The sequence below is a fragment of the Chanos chanos genome, chromosome 3, assembly GCF_902362185.1.
Source record: "Chanos chanos chromosome 3, fChaCha1.1, whole genome shotgun sequence".
In the NCBI taxonomy this organism is placed as follows: Eukaryota; Metazoa; Chordata; class Actinopteri; order Gonorynchiformes; family Chanidae; genus Chanos; species Chanos chanos.
In genome coordinates this window covers 52020956-52043015 of record NC_044497.1, presented here as the reverse complement: position 1 = coordinate 52043015, position 22060 = coordinate 52020956, and the positions used below count along the sequence as shown (strand labels likewise).

The window sequence follows — 22060 nt, the reverse complement described above, 5'->3', positions numbered from 1 at the left end:
CGCTGTGGACTTGGGAGGCATAAGAAGCTCAAGGCTCAGATGGAGGCTCTGAGATGACATGCTTCTGTGGTGTTGATAGGATGCTTTCAGCTTCCTCATACATCTGTAAACAAGCGGAAACAGACTCAATTACCACACACAGAAAGCTGTAAATGTTATGCAATCAAGCATTTCTGAAGCGCTGGCCTGTCAAACCACTGTCCTATTAAAGATCTTAGTTATTTGCACTGAAGCATGATTCTAGGGAATTGTACCGGTGTAAACTGGACATCCTGAAAGAGTTCTTGGATGAAACGTCGAGAGGCTAGCCTGAACATGCAGTGAGCCAAGAGGTGAGACACCTCTGAATACAGGCAGATGTCATCAAACGCGTACGGAAACTTCTCCTTGATCCTGTAAACAAACATGTCATAACATGGCGCCAAGTTAAAAAACAAACGAAGATAAGGTTCTGATCTGAAGATTTAATGGGTCACAAAGGACGAGGTACGCGAGGGGGTCCAAGGAGTTGCATAGTGTTCCTTACGTGAGAAGTCCTGTCTCGTGACCCTTGGTTCCGACTGAAGAGCTCAAGTTGATCACCAGACGGAGCACTTCTTTCCTCAGCAGCACTCGGCAGGCGGGAGCATCTTCCGGAATGGTCTTGACCCCTGAGGAAAGTCAAAGAAATACAAAGCATTGTAACCCGTAATCTCTACCAAATAATAAAGAAAGAAAGTCCGGGGCTCTCATTCTTTCTCCCTTGTACCCTTACAAAAACACTACTAATTCTGAAATCGTCATAAATGCTGTCTTCTGACAGGTATCAGTAAGGACGGTTTCAGGATCTTTCCCAGAAGAGAAATGTAATTTGTTACCTTTGTAACATTTGGATTTCACTGTTAAACAAGCAACAGAGAACAACAAAGCCTGTCAGAGGTGTGTTCTCACCAAGAACCAGCTCGGTGCTCCGTGTGCTCCCGGCAGAACCCTGAGACACGGCATCACTGCAGCCGGACACGCCGGAGAACTTGGACTGGGTCATGACCTCCAGGTGATTGTGCATGGGTTGACTGCACCACTCTGAGTATGGCACATCAGCATAGTCTGGAGGACAAGAATGATCAACAAGGTGAAAAAAAGTGCACCTCCCCCACCCAAAAAAAAAAAAGCCACAATTACATCAGCCAGAGGAGCGTCACCGGAAACCCCCCCCCCAGAACCATATCCCCACCAGCCAAGAGGGGTAAAGAGTACAATGAATCGGTTTTCCATGGTGTAGCTCACCCGCACGGTTCTGTGTTGAATTGTGTGCATTGCAACCGAGCACATGGAGGCCCACACAGTACAGGCAGTTCTCCTCGCTGTGTTCCTGCAGGCCAGTCTCCTCTGATCCTAAGAGCTGCTGCTGGTCTGTCTTACTCACAGCCATGAGCTCAGTGATACTCAGTTGGGATTTTAAGACTGCGTGACGTGAGCTATCGCTGGGACCTAAAACGAGAGTGCAAAGGATAGCTGAGAATGAGGGACGGCACATTTCAAACGTCTTTAATCTCATGACTCATTTTGAACCCGCAGGCCTGGGTCACTGTTTCTGGCAGCAAATCTATTTTTTTTTTTTTCTCAATTTTACCATCGGAGTCCCCAGAGAAGAACTTGGCCGATCTATCCTCCGATGGTGGGCTGGTTCTTTTCTGGAAATATGGAGTTTCCTTTATCTGGGGGAAAGGATTAGAAACAATTAGAGGAAATCACATGACCTGTACATAACGTAAACATCACTAGCAGAGATGGTGAAACCGTATGGTCCGTTACATCATGATAGAGTCAGTACTTGGAACATGCTGTTGATGTCCATGGGCAAAGCCAGGCCAATGTAGTCATCTGAACTGCCGTACGTGGTGCTGGACACCATGGAACGCACAGAAGAGGAACGCTGCAGTGTCGTCTGGCTAATGGGACTCAGGAGGTCTTCCTTATCCAGAGAGGCAAAGCTCAGAGCTTTCAGAAACCTGGGAACAGGGGAGAGTACGGTGGGCATTAGAGCTCTGGAGCAAGAGCATTGTCAGAGAGTGGTGTGTGAGACAGGGTGACAGAGAGAGAGAGAGAGAGAGACTGTCCCTGCGAAAGAAACACCTTAGTCGATAAAACTGTGCTTTCTTTACTCTTATTTATCCTGCCTAATTTCTTCCCAGAATCAAAAGTTATCATCATTATCATCTAGTTACATATAACACTGAGCTATGGGCTTAACTTTCAGTCGTATTCAAAGCGCACGTGGTCTTAACAGCTGAAGAAATGGCTGTCAAACAGTTATACAAACTTCTGAGTGACCACAGAGGAAGTGGCAGAAGAGAACCTTGCCCTACTGTGAGGATCCACTGAGAAGAATTCTGACTAATTCTCAGCATTTAGAAGAAGAAAAGATATTGTATAGGGAAAAAAAAAGGTTACAAAATCATTCAAGTGTTGCAAATTTACACATATGGTTTGTACTACTTCTGGGAAACCATCCAGTATAAAGAGGGGGAGGGGGGGCATGATACGTAATCAGTTTTTCATTGGTAAGTTGTTTGTGTAAAAGCAAAAGGAGGGGAGGGGCCTATTTTACTCAACCGCAGCAGGAAGAGGTCAGGGTTCGGACAGAGTTTAGCTGCTCTGGCATCTTGAGGGATTTAGGGAAAGATCACGGTCGAAGAGAACAGGAGCACACTCTGAGATGGGGGGGGGGGGGGGGGGGGGGGGGGGGGGGGGTTGAGAATTTTGGATAAAGCGTGGGGTGGAAACAAAAGTTACAAGCTCGGTTTCCGAAGCGGGTTCCAACTAAAGGGGGAAGGGTGGGGGTGGGGGGGGATTTCAGCCCTCTGGGATGGTACACGCACCGTGGGAAGAAAGTTCTGCGATGCGGCCCAACGGGGCTGTGGCCGAGGCAGCGGAAGCGCTTTTTAGTATACCTGAGAGGGACCATCAGAAAGACAGTTGGCATTATTTCCAAAGGTGACGAGGGGGAGCGTTCTCTTACGTTGGTTTTTTTCTCTGTGGCAAGTTGAGAACTTCAAATAAACTAGGGAAGAGACATACGAGTTGAATTTTTATTTTTGGGAACTGAATGCACGTTCTTAATCTGGCGTTGTTTTTTTTTTTTTGTGGTTGTTATTCTTGTTCATTTTACAGAGCAGTTTTTTTTTTTAGTAAAACAGGCTACAAACCGATCACCCTAACCAAGAGTTGTCCGTTCTATGCAGACCTGCACAGAAGATACCCTAGAAGTGACCCAACATTTCAAAGAAGTGAAGACTTAATAGAAAGAAGGATACTGAGGACAGGGCTGTGCAATGTATGATTAAGAATTACCACATGGTTTGACTCATGGTGTTATGATGCAATATGAGCACTGGGTTTCTATATGTGTTTAGTAGGCTGACCAAAAGTAACATGTTAAGCCTGTTATTTTAACTGTCTGTTTCCTGACACAACACTGACATGTCAATCACGTCTTCACATGAAAAACGTTAGAATATGCATTCTATCACAAATTTTAGCAAAGTTTCAACATTATAACTGAAAATTTGCTACGGTTTGTGTCAAGGGAACTTTAAAGTGTCATTTTAACAGACCACACTTCCGGCGAGAGAGTTATCCTATTAAACATCAAGAGAACACTAAGAGTTTCAACGTTTATCGGACCTGGTATTTCTTAAGAGTCTGACCATTGGTTCCCCTTTCACAAACCAACTCATGTAAAAACATACAAACAAGTCCAACACTGATGAACGAATCCCCAACCCCCTAGACCAATTTGTCCTGTTCCACCCATGGCTTAAGTCTTCTGACTGTAAACCAAAGGGATAAGAGGTACATCACCAAAAAAACAAGTTCAAACAGTTTAACGTCTAGAAAATTAAGGAGGGTGATTTAATAAGAGGAGGGAGTTCGAGAGAGAGTCTCTCCTCTTGGGGGGGGGGGGGGGGGGGTGAACGTAGAGAGAACCATACCTGCGGGGAGTGAGCCGGGAATCCAGGCTACCGGTCTTCATGGTGATGGCATCAGCGAAGAGCACATCCTTGGCGGGAGAGGCCAGGGCTTCGCTGTGTGAGAGAGAGGGGTGGATGCGCTGCTGCTGCAAGCGTTTGAGCGTTGCGTAACCCAGCGCATCCCTTGGACTAGTGTACATAAAACTGCAGTCGGTTAGGCTGGTGATGGTCGTCACGGAAGGCGATTTGAGGGACTGGGCTCGTCGGGGTAGAGTGTGAGAAGAACCAGGGGGAACCAGCAGTACAGAGTTTGATTTAGAAAGGGGCAGGTGGTTGGACTGCGGTGTGAGAGAATGCAACGTCTTTATGGTCTGGGCGCTGATCACAGTATTGAGACTCACGCAGTCCGTGTCGACGGTGGATGAGTCCACGCCCCCCACTGTCTCTCTGGACGGACTGGAGCTCATGGAGCTGATGCCGCTGGTCGTAGTGTCCGTGTTGAAGCTCTGACTCCGGCTCTTGAAGTGGGCCCCGCCTCCGGAGGAGGAGCCGTCGCCCGCCAGCCTCTCCCGACTCGTCTGCTCTCGGTGACTCTCCCCGGCCCCGGAGCTCCGCTCAGCCCGAGGGAGTCGCACGTCCGCTTCTCCAATGCTGGGTGTGCTCCCTTGGGCCTCTGCACCTTTACTGCCCAAAAAGGACGTCTCCTGGGTGACCGTCTGGCTTTTGGGCAGTTGGCCGTCGCCAAAGACGGGCGAGAACACATCTCCTTGGCCCGGGGAGTAGAGGGAGGGCTCGGTGACTGTGCGGTTTCTCCTCAGTCCGCTGAGTTTGGTGTCACTGTGGAGCTTAGCGCTGCCAGTGCCCTTCTGCTCGCTGGTGCTGCGCAGCTTCTTGCCGGAGAGAGAGATGAGGAAGCGGTTTCGGACAAAGCGACTGGACGCCAAGATGGTGAAGGGGCTCCGGTCCTTCAGGAGTTTAGGTCTGATGTAGAGAGGCTGGTCTTCTGACAGATCAGAACTCTCTAATTTATCATCATCCATTATGTACATCCCTGAAAATACATGCAAAAAGTTGGTCTTTTCAGAACGGAGTCTAACATCCAACGCTTCGACTGTTAAATCAACTGCGTAACAATAGCGTGTCGCGAAAACAGTTTATCAGAGCTATGTCATAGCTGGCCGAAGCAGCACAGAGAATGCACGAGGAAAAAGACATTAGTGACGCTGCTGAAAACAGAAGACATCATTAAGCGCTCGCCGCTTTTACCACAGTGCCGTCCAAACGGATCCGAACTTAAGTCGTGACGGAGCGCGGTGGGCGGGACATTTGAGGAAACACTTACCAGGTTGAGTGGAGTCACTCTCGCTGTTGTGTCTGGAACTGGTTGACTCAGAGTTGAGGCTGAGTGTGCTTGGGACAGAAGAGAGAAGGCTGGGTGGCTGCTGTTCCACTTCATCTGGAACCACAGGCCACAACTGTCTCCTGCTGTGCCGTACTGAGTCCCAACCCTGAAGCTTTAAAAGCTCACAGCCTTGCTTAGTCTTTGAGATTAGGCCCAAAACATACAGACATGTCCTAGGGGGAGGGAGGGAGGAAAAAAAAAAGAAAAAGAAAGAATGAAAGTGACGCAAGCAGAGTAGCAAGGAGCATGGCGGGATTTGTACTTCTAAGCAAGTCGATTGTGTAAAAAAAAAAGTGAAAGAACTTGCAACTCTGTGGGAACAGGTTGGCAAGTTTTTCAGAACTTGGAAAGATGATTCAAGATTCACAATTATGTCTTTATCATATGTGTATACTGCATTTGTATCTGTATCTTACAATATCTGTAAAGTAAAACATCAATAGAGTGGGGCGTGCGTAGGTTCTGCTCTTGGTAACATACCCCCTTATGGACAGGACCTCACAGTGCTGAGCTAAAGCCACAATATCTGGGATCACATTCTCTTCCTGGAGGAGGTTTAATCCCCAGTTAGAGCTGCCGATGTTACCCTAGAAACCAAAATCACTATTTAATCACAGCCAAATTGCGCAAACTGCCGCAAGGTACGTCGTGAAAAGGATCACAACAAGAAATATATGTCACCATAAACAAAAGACACAGTTAAACTAACCAAGGCCCAGAGGGCGGCTTTCAGCTGTTTAATACCCTCCCACTTGTCCAGCACTGGGGAACGCACAGTATAGCTTAGGTCAGCAACCACATTCTGTGAGAGAGAGCAGAGAGAGTCTGTAAACAACACTGTGAAGTGATAACGACCCACAAGCGCCATAAAGTATGTTGGTTTGGACGAGGCACAGAAACGCCTCAAGTGAATACGTAGCGAGGTGGCGTAGAGTAAACAGTACGAAAAAAGAGCTCTTAGGTTCAGGTGGGTACGGAAACACATGTCTTCCTGAGTCCTTGTGAAACATATTTTTGTGAGTTGCTTTTTTTTTTGTTCAATCTCCGGTAGCTACGTCTATGTTTCAACAAAATTCCCAAAGTACTACAGCTGAAACCATTCCCGGAAAAAAACCCCAAACCAACAACTCCCCCCCCCCCCCCCCCCCAAAAAAAAACTAAACCTTTCGCGTCTCACCTGAGCCTCCAATAGATGGCATCCAGTTTTATCATGTACAAGTTGACCATACAAGTGCACAGGAAGATAAACATTTGGCCTTTGTAACCTGTTCAAAAACAGAATTTTGGTGCGACTTAAAAAGTGTACTACATTATTACATGATCAGAAACAACACCCCCCTGGAGGCAGTGTTGTGTGACGTTTTCAGGGGTTTTAGAACATTCGCAAACAAGTTTCAAACCTTTGGTTGCTCCGTCGCACATAGTTATCTCCATCAACAGGCTTGCGGTAAGTAGTGAGTGCCTCATTCAACTGCTCCTCAATCAGGTCCACATACTTTAAATTATACTCCTATGAAGGAGGGAGTTCATCATACACATCATATGAACAAAAACAGATCCACAAATGGCAATGATAATATCAGTCTTATTAGCAAAACAACAAAAATAACAAGTTTAGCAACATAACTGTAAATCCATTCAAGTTTCAATTACACTCCTATTCTCCCACTTAGCAGTCACTGTCCTGCCTGTATCGGCAATTTACACATGGACATAAAAAAAAAACAAACGAAAACACTCAAACAAGTATATTAATATTTTAGTAACTAGAACATGCAGTACCTTCTGCCATTTTTCCAGTTGCTTAGTGACATAACCCCTCTCATTGAGGTAGGAAAAACCCTTTGGAATAGACAAGAACCTGCAGAACAACCCAGTTTGTCAGGTGATAGTAATGACTAACTCACACGGACAAAATTCAGCCACTACAGGGAATTATGACTATGGTAAAAGAGCTATCTATGGGAAAAGGTCAGATTAAGTTATCTTATCACATGCCGGAACATAACAAAATTTAATGCAAAATTAAATACACTGCCTGGAAATGTATCAGTTCACTGACTTTAAAAAGGTCATTGACCAGTGTGTGTGCAACACTTCTTCAGAATGCTATAAAAGATCATTTGCATTACTCCGGTAACCCAAATTTCAAGAGAACTTTCAGATGATCCATGTAATTACCAGGACTCACCGTAAAAGTAGGAGAACGCCCTTGTCACCAAGATGAGTCAGTGCTGGCTTCATTTGAATAAGAGCATGCAGGTTTGCCTAAATACAAGCAGGAAACAGGTCGTAACATGAAAAGCGGTCGTAGTGTAAACAAAGCAGAGGACAACAGGCACAGGAAAACGAGGCAGGTGGGGGAAAAGCAGGATCAAATATTGTGATGTTGAACAATGACCTCTTCTTTAGAAAGCACGTGTTTCAAAAGTATTTCTTTTAACAACCAAATCACGCAAGCGTATCAGAATGTGGACTCGGGAAATTAGGCCACGTGACGCAACCGGACAAACATATTCAGAGTGGTCTGCTTACGTTTTAATCAAACATCGTACAAACAAATCCAGTAATTCTGCATTTTTGAGCTAGCATCCAGTCAAAGCAAGCAACCCATCTTATCCCGAATAAGCACCCAAAGTCTTGTCAACACATGATGTAAAGGCACCTTAAAATTAACATTTTATTTCTATTAATCTTAACCCCCGGCCCACTCACCTTGTCCTCACAGGCCTCATCCAAGATGTCAAGAGCCTCCATTGAGATGGCTTTATTACGGTCATGGAGCTGAGTAACCAGCAGCTCAATGCCCCAGTTACTGAAGAACTCCACACTGGCCCGCAGGAGAACCCGCAGATGCTTGGTGGCGTATAGCCTGCAGTTCTGTGGGAGAAGAAGAGGTCAAAACGAGTTCAATCACGATATGGATGTGGTTCGCTCAACAGCCACGACCGTGATAACGCTGCTAATTTTTGGTAGTGTCGGCGTCGTCGACCGAAAAACAACAGGAGATTGATGGGACGCCCGCCCCGGTGTGAAACGTCAACATTACTGCAAAGACGTCCATCTCGAAGAGGAGCAAGTATAGCTAGTGTGGCATTCTGCCTTAAATGAAGACACGTTGGAATCTTACGTCAGTGGCAGCTGTGAGAATCTTGGAGAGGATGACTCTGGCTAAGCCATCCCGACTGTAGTCCAGTGTAGATACTGTGAGTTTCAGCAGGTGGTCCTGGTTCTTCAGGGAGCACAGGTTCAGCAGGCTAAACAAAAATAAGAAAAAAATTAAAAAAAAAAAAAAGGAGACCGCCAAAACTCAGAAATAATACAGACTGAAGAAAGCAATCTCTGTTTTATACTGTAATCTACTGATTTACTACTCTAATCTAATTTTTTTTTTTTTTTTACATTCCACCACGTTTCACATCATCATTCACCGTCTCTGTAAGTTGAGCTGTAAGATGAAAGACTAAGAGAGACGGCAAAAGGGGTGAACGTAAACTAACCACTGGAAGACGCTACACTTTTCAAGCATCTTCACACCACTGGGGTGGGCTGAGAGAGTGCCCAGGAACAGGAAGTAGTGCTGGCTGAGGGTGTTGAGCAGGCCATTGCTCTGCAGACTGCGGTCTGACTTGAGCCCTGATGTTGAGGAGAGCCACTGCACAATGTCCTTCACCAGGTCTTCGAGGTAGGCCTGACCATCCTGACAAAACAGCAACGTGGACAATATTTCAGTACAGGCATAGCAAAATCAATGATAAATCAAGGGTACGAGCATGGAGGTTTTGCCCCTGTATATGAAACAAACAAACACCCCCCCCCCCCAAACAACAACAACAACAACAACAACAACAACAACAATAAGGTTTGAAGAGGCAGTGTTGACACAACAGTCCCTTACCTCATCTGACTCTAACAGGAACTCAATAAACTGACAGCCCACAACCGTAAGCTGTCTGGCCTTGCTGTGGTCCAGCTCAAGGCTGCCATAAAGCTTACTGCTGGGCTTGTAGAAGAACAACAATCTTCGCACAAACCTAAGAAAAATAGGGTGTCAAGTTCAGTGGAAAAAGGTTTCATAAAAAGTAAAAAAAAAAAAAAAAAAAAAAGAAAAAAGAAAGGAACAAAAAAAAAAGGAGAAAAAGGAAAAAACAACAACCCACAAAAACAAACAAAAAGGCCAGATATGCATGAGTAAACCTGATGTGTTCTCACTTGTGCATCTGCTCGTCTTTGTTGTTCCGAAGGTTGACATTTGGCCACTGCATGAAGAAAACGGAAAAAAATTCAAAACGTCTGGGTTAACACACGCAGGCATTAGTCATCTAAAAGGGATCAGATGATGTTATTATTCATATTCTTGCTGGGGCTCTATTGAGTTACTTGTAAAAAAAAAAAAAAAAAAAAAAGGAGCTTTTCATGAATGACAAGAAGCATTTGTGCAAGAGCACTCGAGTTAACATGCACTTTTTGGTATGCTTGTCAGGTGTACCAAAACAGTAGATGTGTGTGTGTGTGTGTGTGTGTGTGAGAGTGTGAGTGTGTGTGTGTGAAATGGATTGATGTGAATGTGCGCAGTCATTTACTAACACTTCTTCAAAACTGAGAGCGGGCAGCTGCAAATGTCCACAGACTGCATAAAGTGTCATGCTGCTGTTGAGAGGAGAGCATTCTGCTGTTATGAAGGAGCACCCCCCAGAGTTGAGAGAATGTTTGACATTTTTAAGTGCAAGAGCCAAAGGTTTTGTTACTTTACAGATTCTTCCACTCTGTTCATTCACTTGACCTCACTGTCAGGGTTAAAGCACCATACACACAAAAAAACCCTTCTAAAAGAGGCATCAGTTATAAAAATGACAAAACATCTGTCCCCCGTCTCTGCGTGCCTGCCACCCACAGAGAGAAATAAATACTTAAATGTTTGGCAACACATGACTTGGATTGTGCACTCTCAGATGTTTAGTGACATCTGATGAATGTCTTCATGATTCTGGATGCCTTTTTGGCCATTCGTGGTCATTGCACGATTACCAAAAACCTGAGAACCTACTTCACAGCACTCCTAAGGGCAAACACAGAACAAAACTTCAACGTTTTCCTCACCCCCCCCCCCGCCCACCTGGGGAATGATTTAAACTCTTTAATGGTCCAAAGACCAAAGTTTACTCACCTTCAATATAGTTCCAATCAGAATCCAGTTCCAGTCCAGATTCTGTTTATGATGGAGGATGTGACTCTCTCTCAGGTGCATCATGAGGGCATCCTCGGTGTCCTGGAGACACAAAAGCAGGAGCAATTAAAAAGCACAAAAAACATTTCGACGGGATGAAATGTTTGGTACCGTAGAGCTGAGTATTCTGCCTAGGCCAGGGGATGTGCACCGCGCACCTTGATGATGAAGATGTCTCTCTGCGGACGCAGGTGCTGGTCTCGACAGTAATGCGTCGCCATGGATTTGCGAATGATGTGGTCCAGGTAAAGGCTGTTAGGTTTGGGCCCTCGTTTCTTCTTCTCGTGAAAACGTTTCAGGTAGTTCACCGCGGCACTCGCACGCCTGACCCCCCCGCCCCCGTCACGACATTATCGTAAAGTAAACATCATTTCACGCAGTGAACACTTAACGACTTCTCAATAAGTTGTGACTAACGTGGATTGAATTTTTTTTTTTTTTTTTTAATACTGCGCCGTGGAAAACGGCATGGCACAGAACACTTACATTCTTTTCTCCTGAGGAATGTCAAAAGATGCAGCCATGTTCATGAGCGTGGGCAGGCAATGCAGGTGATGACTGTGAGAATGTGGGAGTATGGTGTTGGCCTGTGAATAAGTAACAGAGAAATCTCATTTGATGCCACTCCTCATACCATATCGTTCATCACTCATACACAGCAAAGGAAAAAAAAAAAAAGAGAGACCAGAGAGACAGAACGACCGTGAATACTGAAATAAAATATGGAACAGTACCATGTGAAGTAGCTCCCCTAAAAGGATGGTCGCTCGGACAGAGATAGAGTCATTGCTGCTTGTAATCACTTCAACCAGACCCTGAAGAAGTTGGAGGAGCCATACAAGTGTGAACAAGTACACATAGCAAACAGCAAAAGAGTAAAGCACTGATGCATCCACCCCCCCCACCCCCCCGACACTTACACACACACACACCCACCCAGCCACCCACCCTTAAGGGAAGAAAATGCCGTTTGACCAGTTGCTTCAAGTATTACTGAAACAAAGACATGCTGCACACTACCAGTGAATTTTATAAGTGTACGAGGGGATTACTTAATTATATGGTTGAAGGCCAACAAATTCAAAGTGAAATTAAAACGTATGTACCTCTAAGAGTCCGCTACTGATGAAAGCTGACAGTACCAAGGCCAGGTAGTTATCCATTAAATCAGGTCTATGGGTAAAGAGAGAGAAAACAAAGACACAGAACTCGATAACCTTATTAAAACGGAGCATTTTTACTTGCATGAACAAGCGTTCCTTCTTTTGGAGTCCTTACCTTGATCTCGCTCTGTGAGGGAGGATAATTTTTGCTTCTGAGGCGACAAAACCATCCGAAAGTCTCCAAGTGTCTTGGAACCTACTGGGGTCTGGAGGAGCGTGACAACAAGATAACATCTACATTCTACCTTAAACGCAGTATAAACCAAAACAAAGAGCCCTCATTGGTAGAAGAGGTTAAGAAGAGAACGATGCAGTGAAGAGGAGGTGTGTAAACGAAACTGGAGAGCAACTCACCCACGCTGGTGAGGGCTTCTATAAAGTCGGGTGTCGCTACTGGAATGGGCAGCCGAAAAATATCATACATCACTTCCAATAAACCCCTCTGTGGAAAGTCAGGAGACATTATCCTCATTAATATGCGTAATAGGTGTATATTTCTACTGTGTCAAAAACAAACGTATGCATCATTGTGATTGGCTGGCGGGGACCTTTTTCCACTGTCAGTCAGCTCAAGTATGGACAAAGCGTAGGAAGCACAAAACTGTAATTATAAAGGGTCTAAGGTGTTGGTACGAATATTAACGCTGTCAGTGTAATTATCATGGTTATAGTGCAAAAATGCAGCCAAGGAAATGTAGTTAGCCCACCATCCAGAACAAAGTTATTCAGGTGAAGGAAAGTAGAGGAAACAGTACTGATATTTGTTTTGTGCACCTCACCATATGAGAAAGCTTCATTACGCCAGTTTTTCTTTTTTTTTTTTTTACCTACCCTCACTTCCATATTTGGTATACAGAGCAGGCCAATCAGAGACTGGATTCCAGAGTTGTCTGACTTGCAAAGGTTAATGATGCCTGGGGCAAGAGAGGTACAGGGTACAGGGTCAGTCAAGGACAACATATGGTGAAAGCACTTCAGAATGTAACAATAAATGTATATATATATATGTATATATATATACACACATATATATATATAAAAAAACACTTCCAAAAGCCAATTGGCACAGCATATAAAAACAAATTTCACTGAAAATTGTTTCCTAAGAGACAAATTAACAGCTAGATGATATAATTCAGATTTAATATAGCAACTCTCAGAATGATATTAAAGGATGAGAACATGCATATTAAAATAAGAAACATAACCATCTGAAATTCTTCCAAAAACCAATTGCACAGCTTACCTGACCAGGATCGGAAAGAAGCGACTATGGACATCTTGCTAGCCAGAAATCGAGCTTCCCGGTCTTCCCTTTGGGTGAAAACATGAATTATCAGTGTAACTCACCACTACATTCAGCAATAAATTATTCAGTACACCAATAAATTATTCAACGCACATGGACTGACAGCAGTTTACCGTCATGTATCACAGAAAATTCTACTGAAAAGCAAACCATAACACAAACCACCGCACTCACTTGAGCTGTCCCTCTGCAGTATCTGGGTTGTGTCTGTAGTGAAAGTCTGTGTAAGGTGCTAGGATTTGCTGGGGAAAAAAAAAAAAAAAAAAGTTAAGAAGGAACATTAGCATTTGCAACGAACGACTTCACTGAAATCAGTGAGGAAAAGCCACTTCTTCAAAGGTTGTTTTTTTTCGAGAGAGAACATCGTCAGTACCTCCAGCTCCACGTCGGACCGCACGTACTGGCGCGTGTGTGGGTGGTTGAGCAGGTGCAGGATGGTGGTGATCAAAGCCTCGTTGATGCGGCTGAGCTGACAGTCGATCACGTTCTTAAGGATGGTGCTGAGACCACCTCTCTGGGCAACCAACTCTGGGTTCTTCAACGCTGCAGAACCAAAGGAGAACAACGGTTGCACGTACCGTCCCACTTCACCGTTAAGAGGAAATAGACACGGCCCTGCATGCCTGCATGTTTTTTTTTCCTGTACATACTCACCGAGTTCACAGATGATGGCGATACATGCACGCACCATGCGGTCACGTTCCTGCAGACCGTCATTGCCCACAGCGATGAGGGAGTTGGCCACAGAGCTCGGGAAGAGCAGGGCGTTCACAGTGATCATCTGGAAAAGCCGGGAAAAACAAAAACAAAAATCATCAGCGGGTGACGCTGTTGAAACAGCCGGGCCGTTAGCACTTAACGGTGGAGACAGCCTGGAGATTAAACACCCGGGATACCAAAATAGTATACATAAACTGATTAAGATTTTAAATCTGCCTAATGGTTAACTGCGCAAATAACGATTATCGTGAATCGCCAGTGAAACATCTCTTTTGCATCCGACCGAGTTCCATCTCTTTTCCCATCCAACCAACGTGTTCATTTGGAACAGCTTGTTCTGAAACTCATGTTTTTGAAACACGTTCATTTGCTACGTGTTAAGGTGTCACCTAAACAAAGACTGAAAAGCCCTACTGGGAGGGGGCGGGGACGACTTGTACTCACCTTTCGTACAAGTCTCAGAGCTTGTGTCCTCTCCACCTCGTTGCTTTGCTGGATGTCAATGCACCTAATGACATTGAGTAGATGTTAAAAGACTTCCAAAGACAGATAATCGCGTGAAGTAACCGCTAAACAAACTATAGCTATACAACCATTCTTTGGGGTAGACATCGTGGATTAAAACGAAGAACACGTTCAAATAGCTGAACTCCGTAGTTGGTTAAAGGACAAGCGGGGAGCAGGAAAATGCAAACAGTAGCTAATAATTTCCTGCCACCCATCTACAAATAACCCAGCTAAAGGTCTGACACAACATTGCTGAAGGCTCATTAGAGGCGACGTGACTGTGCAGAGATGTCAGGTCTCTGACAGTGCTGCGTCTCTACTACTGTGAGCCAAAGGTTTCACACTGATCTTCACCAGACACGATGTCTCTTTCCCATGGTCTCTGTCCGTTTGCGTGTACGTATGTGTGTATGTGGTATGTGGTGTGCGAGCTGTATACGTGTGTGTGATATGTGTGTGTGATATGTGTGTGTGATATGTGTGTGTGAAGGGGGAGTAGAGAGCGAGAGAGTGAGAGAGAGAGAGCGAGAGAAAGGGAGATCTTAACATGAGCTGATTCAGTCTTCACTAAGCATTAGCATCACATGATGTTTGTAGTGATGAGGTTAGCACTTGGAGCATTTTGAGGAACACAGCCAAATGTATCACATCTGAAGGAAAAAAAAGAGTCTTCATCTACTTCAAATGCTGAGAGAATTCTACCGTCAAAATGCTAATTACACTGAATATCTGTTATACTCGCGCCAATTGGAGCGACACGAAATGTGACCTGCTTTGAGACCATGGCCTGAGCACGGGCTCGGAAAACAAACTAACCTAGCGATCAGGTAGTCTACTTGGAGTCGCAGGACCTTCTGTAGAATACTGCTGTCTCTGATCAGGTAGCGCAGTGCTCGGAGACCTGCTGCCCGTACCTCCTTGGCCTCGTTGAGCAGAGCAAGCCGCAGGCTAGAGAAATGAAGAGTCATTAAGGTTCAAACCACAAGACTGAAACCCTTCCAATCAGACTCAGCAGCGGTCTTCTTTTTCAATCTCTTAAAGAGTCATGATGGATTGCAGTACATTTACATTCAAAGAGCAGAAATCGCCTTTAAAATGCGGTTTGTCCATGTGCGCTGTATAAAAGATTTGAGTAGAAATAACAAGAGAACTTAATGTATTCTCACCAGATGATGATTTCTTCATAGGTAAAACCAAGCTTCTCTTCCAAATGGCCAACATTGCACAAAAGCTGTGATAGACAAAAAAGGTTACGTTCTGTTAAAGACTTTTTCCCATCAGTTCATTTAAGGTCAAAGACCACCATCAACGTTACCGCATCTGGACTGCTTGTTCTGCTTCGGGTAAGTGACTGAGCAGATCCCTGGTTTAGTATGGGTCAGACCGCTTGTAACAAATGACTAGACTGTAACCTGGAATGTGTCATATTTATAGATTACGTATCTGGAAAATACCAACACATTTTTTTTCCACTTAATCTTTAGCCAGAGGCTTTTCGCTGCACAGAAGAGCAGAAACTTGGCAGAGGATCAGAATGTGAGCTTTCCTGTCAGAACCTGCAAGTGTAACAGAGCAGTGAGTGAATCTCAAGTAAGATGCCTAGCATCGAATTCCCACTAGGCATATAGCACTGGGACACGCGACAAGCACTTCACAGGAATCCAGATAAAGGCCAGACGGTTTTCCTTTATTTGTCTTACAGATGACGGCTCGTCATGTGAGTGTGCGATTACGGCTCAAAATACTGGTGTAGCAAACTGCTGTTTCTACCACAACTAATTGTCTCAGAGTAATCGAAAATGCTTAGAAAAACAACATATTAAATACGAAGAGAATTAAATAACAATTATCCCAAGTGAAAGCGCAACGCTTAAGTTGCACTCCAGAATGTTCAGCCTTATGCGCATTCTGACTGCTTTCATAAGTCATTTCTCACCCAGAGTGAAATCAGTTCAGCTATAAAAATGGTAATAAAATCATTCTGAACTCATGGTGGGTGCCAGAAATACATGCTGAAGATGCTGTTGTCTAAACAGTAAATTCAACCAGAGTTGTTCACAGAGACACGTGTAGCTAAACCAGTTGCTGAACAAAAGCCTTTGTGTGGGTCATACAAACAAAGTTTTATGGGTCACACTAGTCCCCAGGCTCCATGCATGACAGCCGTGATCTAGCGGCGCTGGGACACTTTGTCACTCCCCTCTTATAGATGTCCTTTTCTCTGGGCATCCGACGTCTGCGCTCAAGCTGTTCCAAACTTAATCTCGAGACCATGAAACGGGAATGTGGCCAGAGGTTCATGTTTGTACATGCACTAATGAAAGACACTCTGTGTGTGCTTGTTTGACGAGAGTCAGGTTTAGTGCTGTGGCAGCCGCTAGATTGATGCCTGCATCTCCTCAATTTCTTGTATATGCTCCACACTCAGTGTGAAAGTTCCTTTATGTTCTTTCTGTTTCTTTCAGCTCTGCCTAGATGTCTGTGATGCGCGACAGACCCAGTGTACATGTTTAGACCAAGAGCATTTCTCAAAACACATCTCTTTATCCAAGATAAGGAAGCCGCGGGGAAAGTCTTTACCCATATAAATACACTTTTGAGAGCTGGCTCTGGGGGGGAAAAAAAACAAAGAAAAAAATAAAGAGAGAGATTTCGACATGCATATTGCCAGAGCATAGGACATTGTACATGGCTCTGGTGTTGTTTGGTCTTATTTAATCTTGTTTTATTGCATACGGCTCAACTGAGATATTAGGAATTTTCCACAGCTTAACAGCTGAAGACGTGATTCAGCTGGGGACAAAGGGTTCAGCGCTGTAAAAATCACATCAGTGCGCAGTTATGACAAACCTTAACAAAGTTGTTCAGATGGCCCAGTTTTCTCATGTTGGAGACACCCTGTTGTTTGGCCACATTTTGGAGGATTTCTCGCAGGTTGTCAGCGGGGTCTACAAAAAGACAGACACTGAATCAGACATCCGTGATACAGTGTCGGAGATGAAGGGTTATGATGTTCGTGGCAGCCTTTCATATGAGATCAGCAAGCCGCCTCAAAGTCTTTACCAAGTATAATTATATAACTGGTAAATTATATAACTTGGTTATACTTTACCATGTAATTATTATTCATTTTATTTATGCTAATCAAAATCACTGAAAGTAACCAGTGAGGGCATCAAACAAACTGAAATGACAATCCACTGAAATGCTCCTGTGTGCTAACTGCATTCAACAGTTAATGTCCCAATTTGGCCAGATGTGACTGAAAGTAGACCTGCCCCCCCCCGCCCCCCCCCCCCCCCCCCCCCCCCCCCCCCCCCCCCCCCCCCCCCCCCCCCCCCCCCCCCCCCCCCCCCCCCCCCCCCCCCCCCCCCCCCCCCCCCACCCCCACTACACCAAACACACGTTAAAGCAAAGAGAAAGCTTCACCCTTAAAGAGTTAACCTGCTGGAAACAAAGGTTTTGGCACACCTTTCTATCTGTAAAATTCTCCTGTCAGTTAAGTTGGAAATTATTTCTGAAAAGAACAAAGTTTGAAATATTATACAATTTAAGAACCGCCCTCAGCTCCTTAGCAACCTAGAGCCCCTGAGGATTAGGGTTCACTTTGCAAAGAAGAATTGTCCTGGTACAGGCTTTCCTTTACAGACTCATCACTGACTCTCCTAACCACTGCAGCACCATGCGAGTCAGGAGCTCTCTCATTAACAGTAATCCAGGGCAGGACTGAGAGTGTACGAGGACAGTGGCACTCATAACCCCACCACCATACTGTCCCAGGCTATGGGAAGTTGCGGCCCAGTGGAAGAAGGTTCTGCTTTGAATCTCAGATTGAGGTTCCGGAGATGTTGACTAAATGTCACTGATCCTAAAGTATCTCTACTTATTCTGTCTACTGTACTTATACAAGGAATGATGCCCCACCCCCCTAGCCCCCCTGTGCAAGTTAAACCAGGGGGTTGCCACGAATTAGTACCAATGTCTCCACTATCCCTCAATCCAGAATGAAAGCCTTGAAGAAGAGCAAGTGTACCCGATGACCCTGGTAAAAGATTAAGAAAAAAAACACGCTCATAAGAATGGCAGTTGGAATCAGGTCACTGAGTCTATGTATAGTTTCAGGCGTTCTGTTAAGTTTAAGTATCCGGAGACTATGGCCTAAATTTCCACATACGTAACGTTCAAAGATGCCGCAACTTGCCTGTACCCCCCCTCCCCCTTCCCCGCAACTTCTTCACGCTCACAGTGTTTAATTCATTTTGTTCCTTTATCTATAAAACGATTTGTAGTACGGTTTCATACGTATACGTAGAGCAGAGGTGAAACCGGGTAAGGAATCCCTCCCTCTCTAGACTGGAAGGTGTCCAGCATCATGGTGAGACTGTGCAGATGATGTCATGTGGATGCAATTCTAACACTCCAACATCTGCTTTCCTTCTGCTTTGGTTGTAGATGTTGTTCAGCTCTACTCCGGGAGACCAACGAAAATAGATTAAAAGTTGATCAAATCTTCCACAAACTATACCGTTTTAGCTCACTTTAATTAAGCAAAAGACTAATATACACCGCACTGAGGTTCTTAAAAGGTGGGGGCGTGGGTGTGGGGGGTGACATTGTCTGTTGTGTAACCCCACTAAGCAGACCCAGAATAAGTGGCCTTTATGGGAAAGAGTGTCTGCATATGTCAAGCCACCACTGATGATTCAGTCAGTCATCTGGCATCCCTCTTCTAGGCACCCTACTATAATGTCATGAAGCTGTATGTTGGAGTGAAACCCTTTTTTAATAAGACGAATCACTTTGTCTGACATTTAGCACTGAAAAAGCAAAGCGTTTTATCGACCGATGATTGCTGTTGTGTCTCCTCTGCAGATGACTTTGAACATTTCACATCAAAAGGAAACTAAACAAACATGGAGACACTGAAAGAAATCTTCTTGATTCGAAAGCAGACGCTGACATGTCAAATGTACTGTTGACTTGATGCTTCTTATATACCTCTCCTCCTGCCTTCCTTGGAAATAACAACTCAACTATTTCTGTTGATTCACTTATGGCAGTGCAGTAGTATATTAGGCCAGCATGAGCGTGACAATGTCGCATTAGTGAGAGGAACCAGCTCATTAAAGTGGAAACAGCAACACTCCAGGTCAGTGCTGGTCTCAATGCAGGTACTTCAACAGGCAACAGAAACCATAAAAAACATAGTGATAACTTATGAAGAAACAGGTGTGCTGAAGGAACACACGTCGCAGTTTTATAGCTAATGTATTTCCATTATATAATCATTCTGACAATGACATATTTCATGTTTACACATGTCCCTGTATCTGACATACTGTTTGTTTGTTTTTTAAAAGCTTTTTTGTGGGCGTTTAATCCAAATTGGGCTCATGTAATGAAAATAGGCCCATGTTTGCTCTTACCACTCAAAATGACACTTTAGGTTGATAACAATTGAAACTGAAGGCCAGCTGAACTTGTAGTAAACATTCCATCTCTTGTGACAACAAAGGAACTCATTATCAACATAGGATCCCCAAAAAGGTATTTGCTGCTGAGTATCCCACAAAAAATTATCAGCCAATCAGCACTGCACAACTAAATCTCCTATAGCTTAAACCAGTGAAAAAACATACTGTTTCTTAAGTAGTGGCGTGTGGTAGACAATGAGCATAGTAAGTGCTATGTTGACAAAACTTCTCTGGAATTCCACATTCTAGTCTGATATGTGTACACGGTGTCCCAATGAAGATAGTGTGCACTTTGTGCAAAAAAGAGATGAAAATTATAATGAAAAATAACTGAAAAAATGTTTAAAGTAAATTTCCACTCTGATCAGTTTAAACTGATTTAAATCAATGTTCTGTTATAGACCCGAGGGCGACCCTTAGTTAATGTTGTTAGACAGTCCATCCCCTGGATTTGCCATGAATGTGTTTACGACAACACTTCAAAACACGGTAGTGCGGGCCCCATTCCGACATCCTGAATGACCTGTGAGATTGGCGAAAACATCTTATACTACTGCTCACTAGGTTTGTTTTCAACTAGTATGCATTTTCCACAATAATTAAGCATAACGGGTTAGTTTGTACTAGTGCTAATGCAAAGTAGCTAACCTTATCTGACTAGCCGTTAAACCCCTCTAGACCCTACGGATGCTAGCCAGAAAATAATTTTCAACTGCATGTTCAGGCAGTCCTTACGAGAACACCAGAGGAAAAAGATGCACTAAGTGTGAAATCATGGACGACCTCGGTTTAAACAGCAACGTGGTACGGCTAACATTTGTAGGTTCTCTAACTAGCAACCCTAGCTCCTGGCTCGGAAAATAACAACCAATGCGGTAGCTAGCAGTTAACTAGCCAGCTCGCTGGGTGGAGAAACATCAACATCCTTGTTTGGTTACCCAACTAGTTGGTCTTTGAGAGATGACACTGACTACGGAGCACACAGATGAGGGGGACGGGCGAGTGCATTCATGCAGTGCTTTCAGTGATTGCCCTGAACTTAAAGATCTGTACAACTTGCTTGCTAGCAACTGCTTGCATTTGCATATTCCGTGTTTACAGACTGACCAAGCTACTGAAAAATGCTGTTGTGCTGGAGATGACTTCCATGCTTGGTTTCCAATATCACAACACAGGGAATTATGAAGCACATCGACAAATCAGAAGGTTACTGAACTGTTGTAGTACGACGAGTTCTTAATGATTATAACATGCAGTTCTCTTCAAAAAAAAAAAAGAGCCGAGTCTTTTAAAACTGAAGAGCATCCTTTCTCCATATACAAGCTGGCCATGTAGATATCGCCCCTCGCTCCACTCTCCTGTCTGACTTACCTCTTGTGAGATCCAGCGGTACGTTTTCCTCCCCGCTGTCATTCCGACCTGACAATGCAATGACAGTGATGCACTATGAGCAAAAACACTTGCACCAGCGGCAGCTGACAAAGGCAGTATCTTCATTTCTTAACGAAATAGTCTCTCGATCGGGTAAATACTGATTAATCTTACCTCGCATCCGTATACTTCGGAGAGGACGGCCTCGGATGCTGACCGCCATCTTTCCACAGACACAACACAACACCGGAAACATCGCGGGCTATCGCGATAATACACCCGTCTCCTAGCTCCAAAACGGGAGGGGGGTGTTGAGCATTTTGAATAGTTTAGCCTGTGTTCGTACCTCTTGTGACACAGCACTCAGACATAACGACATCAAGAAACCAAACTGTGAAAAAAAAGTTTAGCACGAAAGAATAGCCGTTCAATTTGTTTTGAGGGAATATTTATTTTATATCAGTAATATACAGAATGCTTTGCTGGTTTTGTTAAGAGTACAATGAAAGGAGGGAGAGAGAGAGCAAGAGAGTGAGAAAGAAAAACACTGCCTCTTGCAAAATAACATAGAGGTGCATTGTATAAACTTGTACAGATGCTATAAAAATTGGCTTGTGTGTGTGTGTTGCAAAACATATTAATCTATTCCATTCACGATGAGTGAGGAGCAAAAAATAATTCATTCCGTGTTAAGAAATAAATTGTTAAGACATTGTATTGTATGACTTACATATGTGCCATATATTGGTAGCACGTTTTGTCATCAGTCCAAGTGGTTTACAATGATCCTAGTGCTACTGAGATGCCTGTGCTATAGATGTGTGTCAAATTTGCAGCTCACAGTCATTGTAGTAACTATTGAATAACACAGATAAACAAACTTAATGTTTAATATACATAGATGACAGCCAGGGGTGGGGAAATATTAGATAAT

The 22060-nt window shown here is 44.2% G+C and overlaps 1 protein-coding gene across 1 annotated transcript; it reads right to left on the bottom strand.

The window, feature by feature from the left end:
* Positions 1–28: 28 nt before the first annotated feature.
* Positions 29–21364, bottom strand: rictorb (RPTOR independent companion of MTOR, complex 2b). The gene is made up of 39 exons (XM_030768401.1): positions 21301–21364; positions 21127–21174; positions 17132–17229; positions 15448–15512; positions 15098–15229; positions 14219–14282; positions 13709–13835; positions 13428–13597; positions 13229–13296; positions 12992–13059; positions 12577–12659; positions 12100–12187; positions 11861–11951; positions 11689–11755; positions 11317–11397; positions 11069–11169; positions 10741–10906; positions 10523–10624; positions 9568–9614; positions 9254–9389; positions 8856–9055; positions 8486–8612; positions 8071–8235; positions 7547–7623; positions 7138–7216; positions 6756–6865; positions 6533–6620; positions 6065–6157; positions 5836–5942; positions 5296–5528; positions 3975–5004; positions 2862–2933; positions 1814–1991; positions 1613–1697; positions 1267–1470; positions 931–1086; positions 527–650; positions 255–393; positions 29–103 (listed from the first exon to the last, which is right to left on the bottom strand). The coding sequence occupies exons 1-39, from the start codon at positions 21347–21349 to the stop codon at positions 29–31; spliced, it is 5193 nt and encodes a 1730-aa protein (XP_030624261.1). The 5' UTR covers positions 21350–21364.
* Positions 21365–22060: the final 696 nt, after the last annotated feature.

Bases quoted from the DNA above. Each gene is read 5' to 3' on its own strand.
- rictorb (XM_030768401.1), bottom strand. From the start codon at position 21,349: ATGGCGGTCAGCATCCGAGGCCGTCCTCTCCGAAGTATACGGATGCGA. The intron at 651-930 runs GTGAGAACACAC...GACTTTCCTCAG, and splicing joins GAGCACCGAGCTGGTTCTTG to GGGTCAAGACCATTCCGGAA. The intron at 394-526 runs GTAAGGAACACT...GTTTGTTTACAG, and splicing joins CACGAGACAGGACTTCTCAC to GATCAAGGAGAAGTTTCCGT.